Source organism: Alosa alosa, chromosome 20, assembly GCF_017589495.1.
Source record: "Alosa alosa isolate M-15738 ecotype Scorff River chromosome 20, AALO_Geno_1.1, whole genome shotgun sequence".
NCBI lineage: Eukaryota > Metazoa > Chordata > Actinopteri > Clupeiformes > Clupeidae > Alosa > Alosa alosa.
Genome location: NC_063208.1, coordinates 8,939,346 through 8,958,129, shown reverse-complemented (window position 1 = coordinate 8,958,129; position 18,784 = coordinate 8,939,346). Strand labels below are relative to the sequence as shown.

General features: G+C 42.3%; 1 protein-coding gene across 1 annotated transcript in view; it reads left to right on the top strand.

The window, feature by feature from the left end:
• si:dkey-14o18.2 (neuronal pentraxin-2) overlaps positions 1-14,095 on the top strand; it is a 15,181-nt gene extending 1,086 nt beyond the window's left edge. Inside the window, exons 2-6 of the mRNA XM_048229074.1 lie at positions 4,496-5,814; positions 6,700-7,264; positions 7,484-7,734; positions 9,733-9,912; positions 11,047-14,095. Coding sequence (XP_048085031.1) covers positions 5,014-5,814; positions 6,700-7,264; positions 7,484-7,734; positions 9,733-9,912; positions 11,047-11,256 — 2,007 coding nt within the window. The 5' untranslated portion in view covers positions 4,496-5,013 and the 3' untranslated portion in view covers positions 11,257-14,095. The remainder of the gene's footprint in view (positions 1-4,495; positions 5,815-6,699; positions 7,265-7,483; positions 7,735-9,732; positions 9,913-11,046) is intronic.
• The last annotated feature ends 4,689 nt before the right edge of the window (positions 14,096-18,784 follow it).

The following is an 18,784-nucleotide window of genomic DNA, read 5'->3' as shown; positions in this document are numbered from 1 at the left end:
TGGTATACCAGATTTTGCCATATAGGGCAGTTGCATAATTTCTATGTCTTTTCTATCCAAGATCCATTGTCTCCTTGTTCCATGGTCTCATGTAATCCAAAGTATCTTCTTAAGTTCTCAGGGGGGTATTCCAAGTAAACTGGAATTTACATTTACTTGGAATACCCCCATTGGTGTTTTCAAACGATACAGTTTCTTATCTATATACTCGTCTAGCTATTATCTGCTATTTATACTGTATGGTTGCCATTTGGTATACCATGTATGTGAATATGTTCTCTGTGAATACTATAGTATTGTGTGTTATAGTGTGTGGCATAGATAGACAAATACTTAGAGTATCAAGAGAAACATGGCTGCCAGATTAACACTGTCAGATCAACACAGCATAGAAAAGCTCTTGTTTTTATTGACTCAGCAAAGCTGCACAGCAATGGGACGTCAATCCCTGGTCCACTTCTTACTGGGAGTGTTGGGAGCTGTCCAGAGCTATTCAAAGTCTTGCTGTTACTTAACTTCAACCTAGATTATGTCATGGATTTAGTTTTATCACATCTGACCAAACAAGCTTCAGGACCATTTTATCCCAGGCTGACCAACGCCTGTGGTCAGCTAGAACTAGCCAAAAAGCAAATAAAGCCCATTTGTTTACCAATGTTTCATAAATGGACAAACTATTCCCTACATAACTTCTAAAGTAAAGCTGCATTTTGAAGCTTTCGGTTTCATTTCATTTCACATGAGATTGCAAGGACAAATTGGGATTCAGTACTGGAGAGTTGGTCTTGATATTTCTACAGGCTTTACTCAGTCATGTCTAACTGAGGGTGGCAACACGTATAGTGAGGTAGCATAGCGGCTAAAGACCTGGGCTAGCATGCAGTAGCCTGAAAGGTTGTGGGTTCAATTCCAGCCTTCCACCGTTGTGCCCTTTAAGCAAGGCAATTAATCCCGAGTGGCTCTGGGGAGAGTGGCCCTTGTAATATAATTGACATACATGACCTCATACATGACCTGATCTGACTAAATGAGTCACAAGTTGCATATTCTGACACAGGCCGATTACTTCAAAAACCCTTGAAAATATCAATCTTCCTTTTTTGGTGTTATATGAAAGAAGAGACATTCAAAATGAATTTCTCCAAGTTTCATACTGAAGACAAGAATGTAGCAGCTAATGTTACAAAATTTAAATTAAAGTGGGCAAATCCTACCTACAGTTTTTCAATTGCGATTTCAAAAGCGATTTGCTATATGACTTTGATCAGGATATCATTTTAAAACGTATTGTGTCCTCTGTCCATTGATGCAAAAAATGTTACATTTTGGGTCATTGTGACTCATTTTGCCCGAGATCGGGTCACACATGTAAGTCGCTTTGGATAAAAGTGTCGGCTAAATGAAAAGAATATGTGATTATGTTGCCCTTCCTTGTCTAATTTGAGATTAATTTGACATTCGGTATAGCTATTTCCCTCATTTGTACCTGATCTCAGTATTTTGTTTCGCAAATGAACCAGAGGTTTCTAAAAGTCATGCTTACTGCCCTTAATCTGTTGATTAGATTAGCCTTTTCAACCCCATTCATTAGCTTGAGTTTGCAGTGCAAGTGCAGATGATGTCCAGCGCTCGCGGTGAAGTTCACATGCCATTGCCCAGTTAGGCCACACCCACTGGTGTGTCTCCAGGTGTGATGAGACACAGTCAGACCCACACACAAGCCTCTTAGACTGCACACACACACACACACACACACAGAAAGAGTGTCGAGGACTGCACAAACATGTGACAATGGTGCTATTGAACAGTCTCTCGGGGCGTGGGACCTCCTCCCTCCCCTACGGTCTAATAATCCCTAGATCCACTTAGGCTGGCACCCTGGCTCCTCCCTGCCCCGGGCACGTTGCTGTTGAAAGTGCTGTGAGCTCAGGGTTTACTCTGGTGCGGGACGGCGCACACAGCCCTGCCGGCCAGCTTCACACGGAGAAGGACGTGGCAGTGTAAAAAAAAACTGTAACCCAAAGTCTCAGACAGACCGGAACACAAGACAGCTGTTATTTTCATAAAAGAAAACTTGGAGTCAGTTTTGTCATTGCTGGTCCCAATACAGTAGTTTTGTTATAGGTTCCCATTTTCCTAAAACAAATATCTAAATCTTAATTAAGAGAAGATGACAGGTTAACTTAACCTTGGGGTCATGGATGGGGTGAAATGTTATTATCATATTTCAGGGTTCTGGAGAGAGTCTGTATGAACTGGCTGATTGCCGACTGTAATTGTTTCTACACACATACATGTTTACAAAATCCATTTTGGACATGTTGATTTACGTAGTGAACAGTGCATAACCCCAGGGCTGTTTAAAATGTGTGATCATAAATTAGAGCTTAATTGCCTTGCCTCACAGTTTAATGTACCTTCTTGCACTTCACGTAAAGTGTTGTGAGTTGGCAACATCCATTATTCTAATGAGGCTCTTTCATGTGGTTTAAAGCTGGTAACTGAAGAGGACTAATGTTCCTTGTTGAGGCCCAGTATACAGTTGGCATAAACAGCAAAAAAAAAAAAGAAAGAAATGCACTAAAAAGATGGCAGGCCCTAACTGGCACGGTGGTTTTAAAATAGCAGCTATTTTTCACAAGCAGCTGCTCAAAACAGATGACAGCATTTGGAGTCTATTTGTGATTTTGTATTGTGATTGTGAATAACACGCTAAATAAATGTGGTCCTTCTGATCTAGACAAGAGAGCAATAATATTTGCTGGGATTATTTAGAGGCAAATTTAGGGTATTGTTGTTGGGCTTTCTTCTGCGTTTGTTTATTTTTCTATTTTTATGTGCAACCTTCAGGGTTGCATTTTTAACAGGAGGCAGAAGGCGAGTCATTAAAACACATTTGTAGTAGTAAACATTCTGTGTTTGCCAGTGTTTTGGATTATGTGAGCTACAAAGGAACGCTATGCTCGCGGCACAAAAGCTTTGTAATACACAAACGAGTGTAGATGTGTGGATGCTGAAACACTAGAGCAAGAGCTAGAGGTGCTAGCAACACCGGGGTCATGGGTTTGGCACCCAGACATCACACATGAAGATGGGAGAAAAATAGTCTGTGTCTGAGTCTATGAGTCACTATGGGTAAAAAAAATGTCTGAAAAACATTAAAATATCAATAAGTAACATGGCACACGGCACAAAACTCACAGCAAAATATGAATTTATAAAAAAAAAATAATACACCTGTATATGACCTCCATTTCACGGGTAGGTCAGCTGACACTTTAGATTTCAAACAATAATGTAGATGATCTTGATGACAGATGATACATTCTGCCAGTTGTTCAGATGAGCCTCAGCGGTGCCAGAGGGGTTTCTAGCCGTGGCTGAAGGCATGTTTGTGCCTCTGGGGTTCTTGTGGTCATAAGAAAGACCTTTCTACCTTCCTACATTTCTCAACATTATGGGTCATCTTGGCAATGGCCCCATGTGGGAGAGTGAGAACCACATGTGCACACACAGGCTTACAGACACAGACATCCACACACACACACACAATCTCTTTCTCTCACACACACACACACACACACACACACACACAGAGACATACTCATACCCTCTCCTTTCCCCCGTATTGGTGGTGGTGGATAGGTGAGGGGGTGGGGTGGGGTGGGGGGGGGGGTACTCTCTGAGCCCATCAGTCCTCTGTCCTAGAGTACCCTGGCATTGCGGTATGAATCACTCCATAAAATATCACTCATTGTGTTGACTGCAGCTGTAATCGGATCAGCTCTCTCTCTCTCTCTTTGGGGGCTTCCGTGCCCTGCTCTGCCCGGCCCTGCCTTGTACGCCATACTGGCCGCAGTTCTGCTGGTTCAGGGGACCCTCCTGCGGCGACTGATTGGTTTAGAGTAATAATATCTGGAGATGTGCTGCTCAGTCAATGGGCCAGATGCTTATGTGATTTTGTGGTGGTTAGTGAACAAACATGTTCTCAAACAGCAGATTCAATTTGTAAAGGGGATCACAAATATCAATCTTCAAGGAATAAAAATACACAAATACACAAAAGTCAACCTTTTTCAGCAGGTCTTGGTCTATGTCCAAAATAATACGGTTCAGTCACAGTTCATTTGTCACTCATTCTATGACAGGTAAATGTGTCTCCTCAGATTTGTGTCAGATTTAAAAATACACAATATTTCCACTATATTGATCTCTCTCGCAGAGAAGATCCAGCTGACAAACTGGTGCTCATCAGTTTCTCTATCAAGAACTCTTTTTTCACAAAACATGGACTCACTAGTGGAATCACATATACTAGTGTCTGGAGCTTAAATGCTCCATTGTGTCATGGAAACCAGCACATCTTAGACAACAGATGTTGCTGGAGTTGCCAACTTCATTAGACAAAATAATTCCCCTTCCAGACGTGTGTTTGTTCCTGGGCTCGTTGTGTGTGGCGTGTTTTCTCTGACCCTCGTCTCTGTCTCCTCCCCAGGAGTCCTCCTCGGTGCCCTCACAGATCGGCGTGACCCGGAACTAACGGGATTACGGCGGCAGCCAACCGCAGGAGAACCAGTTGGTCAGGATCAACAAACGGACACAGATACAGAGGCGGGAGATAAGAACAAAGAGCGGCAGCATATCAGTCTCGTGCGTTTACAAGCCTTGTGAGTTTCACAAGGAGCTACTGTTTGTCTGCCTTTCCGTCTGTCTGTCTGTCTGTCTGTCTGTCTGTGTCTGCCGGTAATTTTTTTACATGGAGCACTTGTGTTGACATACTGAGGAATACCACTGGAGAAGAACACCTGTTGGAATAACACGTTTGCTGCTTTTCTGTCTCAAGGCGTTTTGAGAATCTGACAAAGAGTTTCCTCGGGAGTGGTTGTATTTGTGTCTGTTATGTTCTGCTCCCACCGGTCGGTCCTCCATGACTTCCTCTCTTGGTCTACGTCCTGCCGCAGATAAAGAGGTGAGGACTGAACTGTCCAGGAGAGCAGAAGCAGGACACAAGGGATGACGATGGCCAAGGGCTCCAGCATCTCTTCACTGTCCCAACTGGGAAACCCGCTCTCAGTCCTCCATCTCCTGGGTGGAGGTATCCTGCAACCTCTTTGCCCCCCGCCCCTCACACTCCTCCGCTTCCTCATCTGCACCCTCGTTCTATCGGAGACTGCTGGTAGTTTACCGGGCCTGGAGTACGACCATGGCTCGCAACCCAAATTTGTCTGCACCCCCATTCCTGCAGACGCGGACCCTTCCTGTTTTACTCCAGGGGACAGCCATAGTCCTGGTCACGGCCCCAGCCACGGAAGTGGCCACGGCAACGGTCACGGTACCGGCCATAGTAACGGACACCACGGACCGACAGTAGGGCGCGGGATCATTTCGGACGAGGCCAAAACCACCATTCTCCACCTGCGTGAGAGCTTGGTCCGGCAGAAGGAGACCATTCTCGACCAGCGGGAGACGATTCGGGAGCTGACAGCCAAGCTGACGCTTTGCGAGGGCTTTGGCAGGGGTGCTGGCGGTCACCATGATGACGACCACCACGGCCTCGGGCACCACGGGTCCTACCACGGCCCCTCGCATCACTATGACGACCACCATACGGACCATCACACGGACCACCACACGGACCACACTGATCATCACACTGATCATCACACTGATCACCACTCTGACCCCCACTACCCCTTAAACAGCCACCGGGACAGCAACAGGGGCAAGGGACCGTACATGGGCCACCATGGATTCTCCCCTGACCAGACCGGGAAAACTCTGCAGGCGCTGAAGGAGAAACTAGATGCCCTACAGGTGAGCGTGATGTCTGTTTCACTGGGGGGGAAAGTGACAGACTTGGAGAATAAATGGACACAAAGTATAATATAATAAGTACCTCAGGAAATACTTATGAAAGACAGTCAGATTACAGTTTGAATTGATAGATAGATAGATTGTTAGATGGATAGCTAGATTGTTAGATAGATAGGTTGATTGATTGAGAGAGAAAGGGAGATAGAGAGGAGATGTAGAGAAGAGTCAGGGCAATGAAATGTTTCCATTAATGTATTTTTTTGCATGTAAGAGTCATCCTAAAGCTGTCTGAAGGACACCCTCTTTCTCAGACTACTGACAGCACCCTAAGAGGAGATTCTCTTCCTCCGGTCTCACACTGTGTTGCTCCATCAACAAGTACCATCAACAAGTGTATTTGTATTTCCAATTATCTGAATCCCACCCCCACCCCCAAGGTGTTGTCTCCTTGTGTCTGCTTCATGGAGGAAGTGTTTGACCCGTTTGACCCATGTTGCAGTGGCCCCAGTGTGTGGGGTGCTAGCCGCTACTGTCAAGGCCAATTAGCGTGATCTGCACTGACATGCCATTAAGCAGTGTACTCTGTCGCCAACCTAAGCCGGATTTTCTCTGAGACAGTCAAGGAAGCCTGAGAAGGGAACAGGCTTAAGATGTCACAGGGCCTTCCTGCAAAATGTGCAGCATTGGCACGCAATAGGTTTTTTTTTTTTTCAAGGCGCCTATCTGGTGATTGATACACAGGATTTATCAAAATAAATAAATTTAGTTAAAACAATAGTTCATGATTTTAGATACTGTCAATGTAAACAGAACATTTTAAAATGTATAAGAACAGTTGAAATTCAACATTCATTTTTAATGTTTGATCTTTTTTGTTCTTGTTAGGCCCGGAATTCCACGAGTACCTACTCCAGTTCCTTGAGAGACCTCTTGCAGCGCAGAATCAATTTACTGGAGGAACAGCTTCACCATTACTATGGCTCACACCATGGTGGCTATGGTGGTAACCATGACAATCACCATGGCCATGGTGGCCACGACGACCACCATGAAGATCATGATGATCACCATGAGGATCACCATGAAACTCACCATGAGACTCACCATGACCCACACGATCACCATGACGATCATCACCACGACCGCTTCAGTCATCGCTATGATCGCCACAACACTCACCACGGTGACCACCATGATACTCACCATGATAGCCACCACGATGATCACCATGGTGGTCACCATGACACTCACCATGATGAACACCATGACGACCACCACAGTCCCCACCATGACAGCCACCACGATGACCACCATGACAGTGGTCACCACGATGACCACGGCCACCCTCCTGCGACGGGTTATGGTAAGCAGCCGCCAAGAGGACCGCCACGTGGGTCTGCCAAACTGGACTCTGTTCTAAGCCAGCTCCATCACCGCAACACTGAACCAGGTATAGAAACACCTTTCCATGACTCACCATGTTCACCAAATAACATAACAATTAACTTATTATGTTGTCGCCCCTCACAGAGCTCTAAAATTAAATAAAATTAGGTCTCTCTTAGGTCTACTCTGGCATAACACACATGAGCAGACTCTACCAAACCTTATTCATAATAGCTTTAATAGAACAGTTGTCATCAGTACCCTCCTTATTCTCTCTTGACAGCTGGTCGTCCCAACCCCAAGAACCCGGACGCTTTCCAGATCGGCTTCCCCATGCGAACCAACTACATGTACGGCCGCATCAAGCGCACGCTCCTGAATGAGATCTTTGCTCTGACGGTGTGCCTGTGGCTGAAGGGGGGGAACGGGCCTGGCATAGGCACCCCCTTCTCCTACTCCGTCCCCGGCCAGGCCAATGAGCTGGTGCTCATTGAGTGGGGCAACAATCCGATGGAACTTCTGGTCAATGACAAGGTCAGTTTATGTGCATGTGTTTTCAAGCGAAGGGAATCTTTTCCAGTAATTTTAGATTCAAATGCAGTTGCATGCATGTATGCAATATCCTGTTAATTGACACCAAAATACAGTTATATATTTCATTGCACCTGGAATCTGGAATGCAACCTCGATAAAGGCTGTGTGCCGAAACATTGGTTAAATAAATACACAAAGAGGGATCAGAGTGTGAGGCTTCTCTATAGTTGTTTTATCTGATAAACCGCCTGGCTAACATCTCGACTTTCGACTTGGGTGTGGTGTGCATCCCTTCTCTAAACACTGCATCTAGAATAAAATGTTTTACTTTTATTGGCCTCTGTGTGTGTTTCGTTGCACCACAGACATTGATGATTTCTGTATGTTTGTTTGTGTCTGTGTATAGTAAGTACATACAAAAGCAATAATGTGAACCTGCAAGGCTGTTTGCATTGCATCAACAAACTGGTAATCCCAGCATTGTCAAACACGCTTTTCACATTGCTTAAGTTGTGCACTGTCACGCTGTCACGCCACTTAAGTCTTGTGGGACCCTACAGTACATTGTCCCTCAACCTTCCCATCCTCGTCAGTCTCCTTAATTACTTAAGACGCAGAGAGTGTGAGACAAACTACTCACAGAAACCAGAGGGTGGGAGTTCACAGAAAAGAACGGCCTATCCTCAGCAACCGGCATTGGAGTTTGCCTTTTACCTGTCCTTCTATGTCTTAAATTACTTCAGAAGCAGCCTGATAAAGTTGATTGAGATTAGGGTCTAAGACAATGAGATTTGGCAACAAAGCCACAGTTAAAGCTACAACAACGCGCTGTCCTTCCGTCATGGGTGACTTTGCCTAAACGACCTAATTCTAATTCTCAGAAGGCTCTTATTGTTGGTTCTTTAAGTAGTTACGTTAATTTATTTAATGTGGGAGAGAATGAAAAAGGCCTAGTTCTAGTTGTTTAAATTCAAACACTAAAAAGATTCCCTTGGGCATCTCACAAGAATGCAACAACAGGGTTTTTTTTGTGAAAGTATCTTGATACTTATATATTTTGACTAAAAATCCAAATGTAAAAATGGTTGTTCAGAATTCCCAAACAAATTGAGTGGTTCAGACAAAGATTGTATATGACAGAGCAAGATAGTTCGTCATAGTTCATGTCTATGGGTGCAAAATGGGGATCGAGTCCTGTCTGCATAAAGAGGTATTACGTAGCAACCGGCCAACGGCAGCAGAATAAATAACAGGTGCACAACTGATATAAGGTAAATTTTCTCCATACTGGAGTGCTCAAAAATGCTAAAAATGTACCTGAAATGGCACTGCATAAAGGGGGATTTTGACACGTCTCCCCATGTGATCCGGGTCTCCGGAAGCGACCCCTGATGAAATATCTTCCTCCGCCATATACAATCTTTGATTCAGACATACTTACTGGTCCCCTAGTGACTGTATCCTTGCCTTAGTTATTTCTGATTCGAATTAGCAAAATAAATTTATGAAGTTGTATCAATGCAATACCATGACAAGATTAAGTTTATGAAGTTGTATCAATGCAATACCATGACAAGATGAAGTTTATGAAGTTGTATCAATGCAATACCATGACAAGAATTTCTGTCAGGCTGATGGGAAATCAGAAGCAAATAATATGCAGTAGCAAATTACCAAAGTGTTAAATTGAAAGCAAAAACCACGTAGCATAGATAAAGAGAAACAACTACAATTGTAGCTTTTGTTGTTAGCATGTTTCTCATGGTTCTACTCTTATTCAAGCCCAGTGTCCATGGGTAAGATGGCTGTAAAAACACATCAAAGCTATTGCAGGATCAATGCTGTAACCTATTCACAGGCATAGCACTGTGGTTCATATGAACTTGAGTTCAATTTTTCAAATCTGCAGGGTGCTGCAGGGTCCAATGAGCTAGCATTTTAATATTTCTGTCTGACTCTCCCTCCCTCCTCTCTCTCTCCCTCCTTCTCTGCCTCCAGGCTGTGACCCTGCCTCTCTCGATAACGGACAGTAAGTGGCATCACCTGTGCATCACCTGGTCCACACGGGACGGTGTATGGGAGGCTTACCAGGATGGCGTGAAGAGAGGCTCAGGAGAGAGTCTGTCCGCATGGCACCCCATCAAACCCGGTGGAGTTTTCATCCTTGGCCAGGAACAGGTACGGCCATGCATCACTGAACATGACAGCTGAACAATCAGAATCAGAATAATTTCAATGGCAAAAGGTGTTCTTTTAGAGTCTTTATACGGAGGTTTAAATAGGCCATTTATTTAATTAAATAAATAAATACATAAATAAATGTAATACATTTAAATAAATACAAATTTCAAAACCTCCATGTATAAAGAATCCTTGAGACTGGGACGAGAAAAGTGTAACCTTACTTTATTGTAAAGTATGCTGAACTAAGCTGGTAGCAGAATGTATAAGCGGAAAAACTCAATCTGCAAGGACAAACATTTCAATTAAGATCCTCATTAGTAAGACATTCCTCAGTTTCCAACAAAGACACAGCTGCTGCTAATGCACTATAATTGGAAACCATAATAGGATGCCTTGGGGTACCTTCCAAAAAGCATGTCAGAAATAAACATTAATTTCCCTTTGATTAAACAAGACTGTAAATTAAAGATACACACATTTAGTATGTTAGAGCATTGTGTGTCGATTCTAAGACATTCTTCTCCACCTATTTGTGGAGAGAACACCTGTAAGCAAAAGCACAGCTTACCATGTGCTTTCAAGACAGCCATCGTGGATCATTGTGTTTATGACCGAGAGCGGATTTTGCATTGAATTTTTCATGGTAATTCATGACTGCTGTCAGCGACTGACAGCTCCCGGTGACAGGCTGAGCCAGAAATGTTTAAATGTGATGACATTTACAGGGACCTCTCTCCTGAACAATATTCATGTCATCTCGTCACTGGCACCCCAAAGTGTTCATTTTGTTATGAATGATTGACATTGGCTTATGGAATTTGCGCATCAATAGATCAATACACTCTACACCATACACTGTTATACGTGTCTAAATATATAAATATATATAAAACAGTGTAGTCATAATGTATTATGATTGGATAATCATTGATAATCACTGGCTTTATTGACAGGGCAGTGTAATGACTATGTTGCCATGGCAGACAGATGCGAACACCATAGAGGGCTTCAAATCTGCTTTGCATAGTTTGATTGATTTTATGTTGTGTGAAAGACAAGTTGTATGTGTACCATGTGAACACAAACTAATTCTTTGCTTATTGTTTTGTTTTGCTTTCTGTGATGCAGGACACCCTCGGTGGAAAGTTTGATGCCACCCAGGCATTTGTAGGTGAGATGTCCGATCTGCAGCTGTGGTCTCGAGTGCTCACGCCTCAGGAGATCAACAACCAAGCCTCTTGTCGATCCCACTTGACAGGCGACATCATTACATGGATGGAGTCGGTGGTGGAGTTGCATGGCGGGGTCACCAAATACCCCTTTGACCCCTGCCACTGAGGCTGACCGTACACAGCAGAAATGAAACAAAATGGCTGCCATTTTGGGTCCGAAGACTTGGGAGGACGTGTGCGTTGGCAAAGGCAAAGGCATTGCCTTTGTGCGTACTGTATAAATGACAGAGAAAAAAGAATGACAAAACAAAAGAACATAACACACGAATGGATGGAGAGGGCAAACGTGTGTTTCTCTAAGTCTCTAAGCGTCAAAGTGGCACTGACTAACCTGCTGTCGCTGTAAGAGTAATAGGATTCACTATCTTTACACGGGACCCTGTAGGACCTGGTATTAGCCGAGCACCTTGAGTATTGGCAGCATGCCCATGCATGTACTGGCTTTGTGATATCTCTCTCCCCTGGGCCTCACAGTGGTACTGAAAATACCAAAGTCCTTTTAGGCATGTCCCTCTACTCTGTGGCCATATTGCAACGCACTTTGGGCACTTATTGGGAATCTATTTTGGGCAGAACCGCACATGCACAAGGTTTCACGACACCAATCTCGCTCCAGCTGTGAAATCCCAACACAGTATTGTTACGATGTATACACACGACATGATTGGCACAATGTATTCACATGTCAACTTTTGGCCATGGAAGGGGCGGGACATGTGTAGACAACTGCCATATTGGCGTTACGAACCAACATCATGCATTTTTATGGAGAATTGTTTGAGTGCTGTGTCTTCTCATTAGAAAGTCTTTGAAACAACTACTGCTCAGACAAAGAAGAGATCTGCACTTTATATTGAATTGACTAACAGCAACGAGAGGATTCGTGCAAGAGTTCAGCTACACACTGCGTTTGCAGTGTTGTTGTTCTTGTTGTTGTTGTTGTTGTTGTTGTTGTTGTTGTTGTTGTTGTTGTGTGTTTGTATTTCTATCTGATGCATCAAGAGCTGGTGTGTGCTGCCCTATTTCTAAGAGCTGGTGTGTGTCTTTTTTTTTTCTCCAAAAGTGGACCCATGCTAGGACTGTGGGACTATGGGGGAGTGTTTCTACGCCCACATTTTTTGTAGGGGCCTAATTTCACAACGTAATAATCACACACCCCCTAGCAGGGGATTTTTTTTTTTGTTACAAACTTTGTTAGATACGATGATAGTTAATAAAATAAATGAAGGTGCTCTTCCCATCTGCATTTGGTAAAAAAAAAGAAAATGGTCACTATACAGTTAAGTGTGACAATAACAAAACGTGTTTGTGTAACATTGGATTTTTTTATGTTTCATGTTTTGTGTACATATCATGTTTATAAGGGTGTTTCTAAAAGATAAATACTTTTTACATATCAGTGTGAACACATAGATTTTCTTTTTTTTCAAAGTGTGTGAGCAATAAGTCTGTATGACAGATCCATGGGACTTGTAGATACCTGCCTGTTCACAGATTAAATGGCTCTAGCAGCTTCGGAAGAATGCTAAAAACTCCATGAAACCCCAGCTTAAAGCAAGATCACTGCGGCAAATTGGTTCTCTGATGAGGACTGACATCCTCTCTCGCTCTCTCTCTGTCTTTCATTTTATCGCTCTGTGTATGTTATCACTCACTCTTCACCATCTACTGCATGTATTTGAAACGCACATCCAAATATTAAGTCAGACACTAACCAAAGGAACTTCTTAGTAAAGGACAAAAAGGCCACAAACTGTCACTCCTCAGGCAATCAATCTATTTCTTTTCATGGTCAGTGTGATATTTTTAAGCTGTAAGCTTGGTACCTGAAGCATCACACATGCTGTGAGAAATGAATCTGTTTTCATAGGAGTCTTGTTCCATGCAGTTCTGTGTTTTCTGTTTCCGCATTTATGTTTCCTATGTAAACACCAACATTGTCAAAAAGAGATACTTGAATAGATTTATGTCTGCTACAGTGAAAGTGTTAAAGAACTTGTAAATATATGAATGCCCCTTTTACATGGTGCACATAGGGAGTGGGCAAAACAAAAGTCTACTTTTTAATGTTTGTTTGTTAATTAAAACATTAAAAAGTAGAGGCATTTAGTAGGCTACATGCATAAGAGGCTTCCATGGCTTCAAGTGTATTTAATGTGTGATACAAATATTATGCAGTTCATCAGTCCTGGTTCATTTTAACCACTGTAGCCCTGCTAAGAGGCTGTTCTTCTTTAGCACGGCAATGTCCTTTATGTTTACTAAGTCTCCGTCACAGGTTAAACATTACTCCAGCATCTCACATCCACAGCAGAATAAAGGCCCACAGTTGCCATGGTGATTCTGCCATATTGTATTCTGTATAGCGTAAGAGAGCCCTTCGTTCTCCTAAAAAAAAAAATATATATATATATTTTGTATGTTTCCTAATGCACTTTTTTTCTGGAGTTCTGAACTAAGTATTTGAATTATTTTGTAAAAAAGTAAAAATAAAAATACCATATCAACAATATATAAATATAAATATATATTCCTGACAGATTTGTAAATTGTTCCTTGTATATTTATACTGATTTTGGTACTGTACAAAAAAATAACAAATAACCCTAGAACTGGTTACAACAGGTGTCAAGCTGACTAGAGTCCAGCTTGTTTTACAGCTTACCCTCCTCTCGCCTTGGTTTCTGTTTCAGTTTTTGTCTCTAAAAGATGACACGTTGTTAGCATTTCTTTCTTTTCCTTGCATATTATATCTGTGTCCATGATGGTGAATATCAAGTGTGTAATTGATAACCATAATGTATGTGTTCAGTCATGGGCCCCTATACTGTATGTGTAAAAGCCAAAATGTACACAGAGATTGTAATTTTTTGACTAAGACAAAATGCACTTATTCTTATGGTAATATGTACATAAAGGGTTTGAATAAATGAAATTGCACTGAAGGGTGTCTTTTTTTTATGAACCGCTTAAGCAAATTTTGCTTCTTAGCTAGATCTTTGCTAGATATTATTAGATATTATTTGACATTAATTGAAACACCTTTGTCTGCTTTCTCACTTTCGTCATGGTTTTTTTTTCCTTAATTTGAAGGACCTTTAATAATTCAGCTTAAATGTATATACTGAGGTATATTATCATTCATGTCCTTCGTGTATTGCATTGTTATACTTGAGCTATAAACACTTTCAGTTCATGAAAAGACACTTTGCCTTTAATATGCAGTAAGTGTGACACACATGGCACGCCCAGTAATGACACAGAAACAGACTACCGGTATATACATTGGGAATTATGCCACCAGTCACCTGGACAAACACCTATTGGCCTGTCACAGCCAAGCTGACCCTTTGCTAAGCATCGCTCTAAGCCAATAACAGGGATCACATGGGTTAACACACTATGAAATGTATTAACTTGATCCAAGGCATAGGCCTAGTTGGGGTTTTTTTTTTTTTAGCTCTCTGGGCATTCAACTTTTAGTACAAATATATTACAAAAAGCGTTATAATACATTTTATGAACAGTATATGTTTTTATTTCTCTAAAATATCTTTTTTTTTCTTCAGTGACCCCAGAGTGAACTATAGTGATCTACAGTGTTGATGTTAGAGGAGATGTAATGCAGGTGGGCAGAATGTAATGTGAATGTTAGCTAATTACAGAGTGAGGCCAGTGCCGGTGCCTTCGACAATTATCTGCCGAAGATGTTGTTCACCATTGATGTAGTAACATTTGTACTCTTTTCAGACACAGTGAGCTCATTTCATCCTTATGAAGGCCCTGATGTGGTAATACAAGTGGTACGTCCACAGTGCTTGCAGTTATGACAGATAAAGAGCATTGCTCTCCTCTATGACAGATAAAGAGCATTGCTCTTTATCTGTCATAACTGCAAGCACTGTGGACGTACCACTTGTAGGAAACAGTTAGTATAAAATTATGGCAAAGGCTGTGAAATACCGCTGTGAAATACCGTAACATATGAATAATATCCTTTCTTCAATTTAAAGACATTCTTTAAATTGAAGAAAAGATATTATTCATGTTACGGTATTTCACAGCAGTATTTCACAGCCTTTGCCATAAAACTAAGCAGTGTAAAACATTAAAAAAATCTGACGTGTGAAACTGAGTGTACATGTATGTATAGTACATTTGATAATTTCATACTAACTGTTTCCTGTTTGACTTGTCAATCATCGCATATACAGTATTTTCTCTCTGTTATGAATAGTGTTCTTCAGACTTTGTTCTGTTCACCTTTGTTGTGGCCTCGTCAGTCATACCGGTCAGAGAAAGCCAAAAGCCTTCGCCAATGGGGGTATACTGAACGAGTCAGACACAGCAAGCCAATCAAGTGCCCCTGATTGTGGACAGATGGAGCCTATCTGAATTCAGGTTGGCTGACTCATGTAAGGGAGAAGACCTGACTCACTTGAGCTGTTCAGTCTCTGTTGTCACACAGCTCCCTCTAGTGGCTAGGATGATGTAATGACACGAGGCAAGACGACTCAGATGTCTCCTAGGTCATAGCACAAAACAGACACACTGAAATGGTAATCCAAATGTCTCAACAGTAATCGTTAACATATTGATATGTCAGAGACAGGCAGGATATATTTTATGATAGTCATCTGGTTAGGCATGTCTTAAACTGACGATACACGTTCCTTGGTATTTTATGCCCCCAACGTTGTCTTCAAGGCAGCGCTGCCTGGAAGGCACTAGGGTTAGGCATGGGTTAAGGTTGGGGTTAGGGTTGGGGTTAGGTTTAGGATTAGGTGCCTTTAAGTCAGTGGTGGCAGCGCTGCCTGGAAGACAACTTTTTGGGCAATGCTGCTGGGCCATGTTTTATCCTGAGTATTGTGGTTCTGGCGCATTCCCATTGATATCAGTTAACTTTGTTTTTTTTTTCCCCTGGAGAAATGATAGCTTAAGCGAAAGTTCTGCTGGGAAGACTCATAGCGTAGACTTTCTTACTCCACCCATGCATTCATGGAGCCAATCTTAGCCTTTGCCTGCATTGTCAGGAAAACCCCGCAATTTAGAGATTCACTCATTCAATCAGTGCTAGCCTATAGGAATTCAGCGGGTGTTTTAAATCTGTTCCATCTGCTACTCAGTACGCCGACTTTGACGGTCCCTCCACAACCCCACCAGCCACCACTGCCAGCAGTCCACATCCGTCGGACGCGGCACACCAACTGCATCATCTCCCCTTCGACCACTGCCAGCTGTTGGTCCCCGTCTCGATGTAGGGGTGGTAGGCTCCCTGCCCCTGCCTTCATCCATCGGCAGGAGACGAGATCTGCTCGCCGCTGGACGGATCAGAGAAGGGGCCTATGCCTGTTACCTATTCAGGACACTTTATTATGCTTGTATCCAAGCTATTCCTTTTCATATTAAATTGTTTACTGATTCTATTCTGTCTACTGAGTCTTTCTAGCACTAGAACTTTAATCAGAAGGTAAATTATTATTATTATTATTATTCATTTAGAATCTGGAACAGGTCATGTGGACTCCCACCAACATTGCTCAAAAATGCCCCAAGTCTCTAGCCTGGTCCTATGAGACTTTCATAATGACATTTCATAATGTACAAGAATCTGGCCACTTTCCATTGCCAAGAGTTAACTTCCTTGAAGACTCCTTGAAGTTTAATAACTATTGGATCTGCCCAGAGCCACTCTGGAGCTGCCATAACCAATCGCTAACGTTTGGTCGTGACGTACATGTATGTCTGGCTCAAACTAGCGCACAACCTCAATGTCATCGTTCTCAGTCACTCCCTCTGTTTGCTGATTTGACTTGAAGAATTTTGCAGGAGAAAACCAGCGAAAATACCGCAGACCCAGACGACGTACTGAAGGGAAAATTGAGCGGATGTACTGTACATAGGAGGGCGGAGCCAGGCTACCAAGTATCATCACCTTTAGACCTTGATGAAGAATTACAGGTATTCTGTATTGTGGTTGCAACTGTATAGACACTGGTATGACATACAGGCTACATTTGAAACCATTCTGCTCCAGCATTGTTGATATTTAAGATGAACATCCAGTCAAACACACCTCAAGGTAGGAGCATGGATGTCTCTTGTTGTTGACTGGCTGGAATAGTGAACAGCTTATTTCGAGCCTGAACTGAAGGATCAGCCAGGGGAGGTGAGGAGAATGATATTTGCAGTGGTGCCAGCAGGGGGGTATTTAAATTAATAGTAATATATCGCATATAATATATTAGGGCCACATAAGAATAGTTTGGCTCCAAAACGCTATATTCTCCATTTGAATGCATTTTCATAATTCATTTTTTTAAATTAAATTATTATTTTGTGCTGTGTGCACAATGGAAATATGAAATGCCATGTATATCCAACGTTAATTTTCTCGTGAACCGTTTATCACACCACACTGTTTATAACACCTAGCCGCTAATATCATAGGAGAGCTCAGGTTCTGCTCTTCTACGTGATATCTGTGTGATTTATGTGTGATAAGTCTGTGAGCAATTCAACAGAGAATAATGGGTGTGAATTTGGACACATTTTGCGTCTGTCAGCCACATAGCCAGGGGTGGCCACAGGGGTGGCCAGAGTTTATATTGAGGTGGCCGCAGCCACCCCTGTGGCCACCACTTGGTGGCGCCCCTGGATATTTGACAAAGAGGCTGTGGCTCTATCTCAAACCGAATACTTCTATCAGCACACTGCTAGTGTGCACTGAGCGCTTCCGATGTTAGAGCCCACTTTTCGATTAGTAGCCTACTGTCCCAATATCTGCACTACTTAGTAGGCTAGGTAAGTAGGCAGTTTGAGACAGCCTATAGGTCTATGAGTTATGGGTCAGTTATGTGAGGCTGATCTTGTTCAAGTTCCAGAACCAGGAACTGCATGCTTGTGTGCTTCCTGTAAAAATATCCATGGATATAAAGAAACCCTGTCACTAGTTCTTCATGGAGTGGGATGGATTGCTGGCATCCACATTCTGAACTTGACAGATCGTCAAAAATTTTATTTATTTTGAGGATCTTGATTAAAACTTTAACTGAATTTAACTTGGAGACTGAGGATGGTAAATCACATAGAAAAACAGCAAAGGCAGTCATTTGAGAACAGCTATTTGTGGGTTTCTTTCACATTTCGAGGGTTAAAACACATCAGCTATCATCGTTGTTTTCCTCATACGATCAATTCACTTCGTTTTGAAGAAATTGGCCCTGGCACGTTTTACACGTTTAGGCCTACCTTCAATTGATTTTTCTGTCTCTCGTGCTTGATGGTTTCAACATGGTTTTAACGCCAGATGGTGCAATTTAACATTAAAGCAGACAGCTAGTGCGCCCTCTGTTGCCTGGAGTGCGCAAAATATGATCAATCATGTACAAAAAATGTATAGCCTAAATTATATATTAATAGGTTATATATTATAAATTAATAACACTGTACAAATATGCATGGTATGCATTATCATTACAATAAAAAACTAGAAAATGTTGAAGAGTTTAGGCAAATATAGGTTGCCAAAGATTATGGTAGAACTACTTTTACCACTTTCACCATAAGCTATTACTGTAACAGGTCGCACTGTTGTCACGCCTGAAAGATGTCCTGTCATTTGTCAGTTGGCC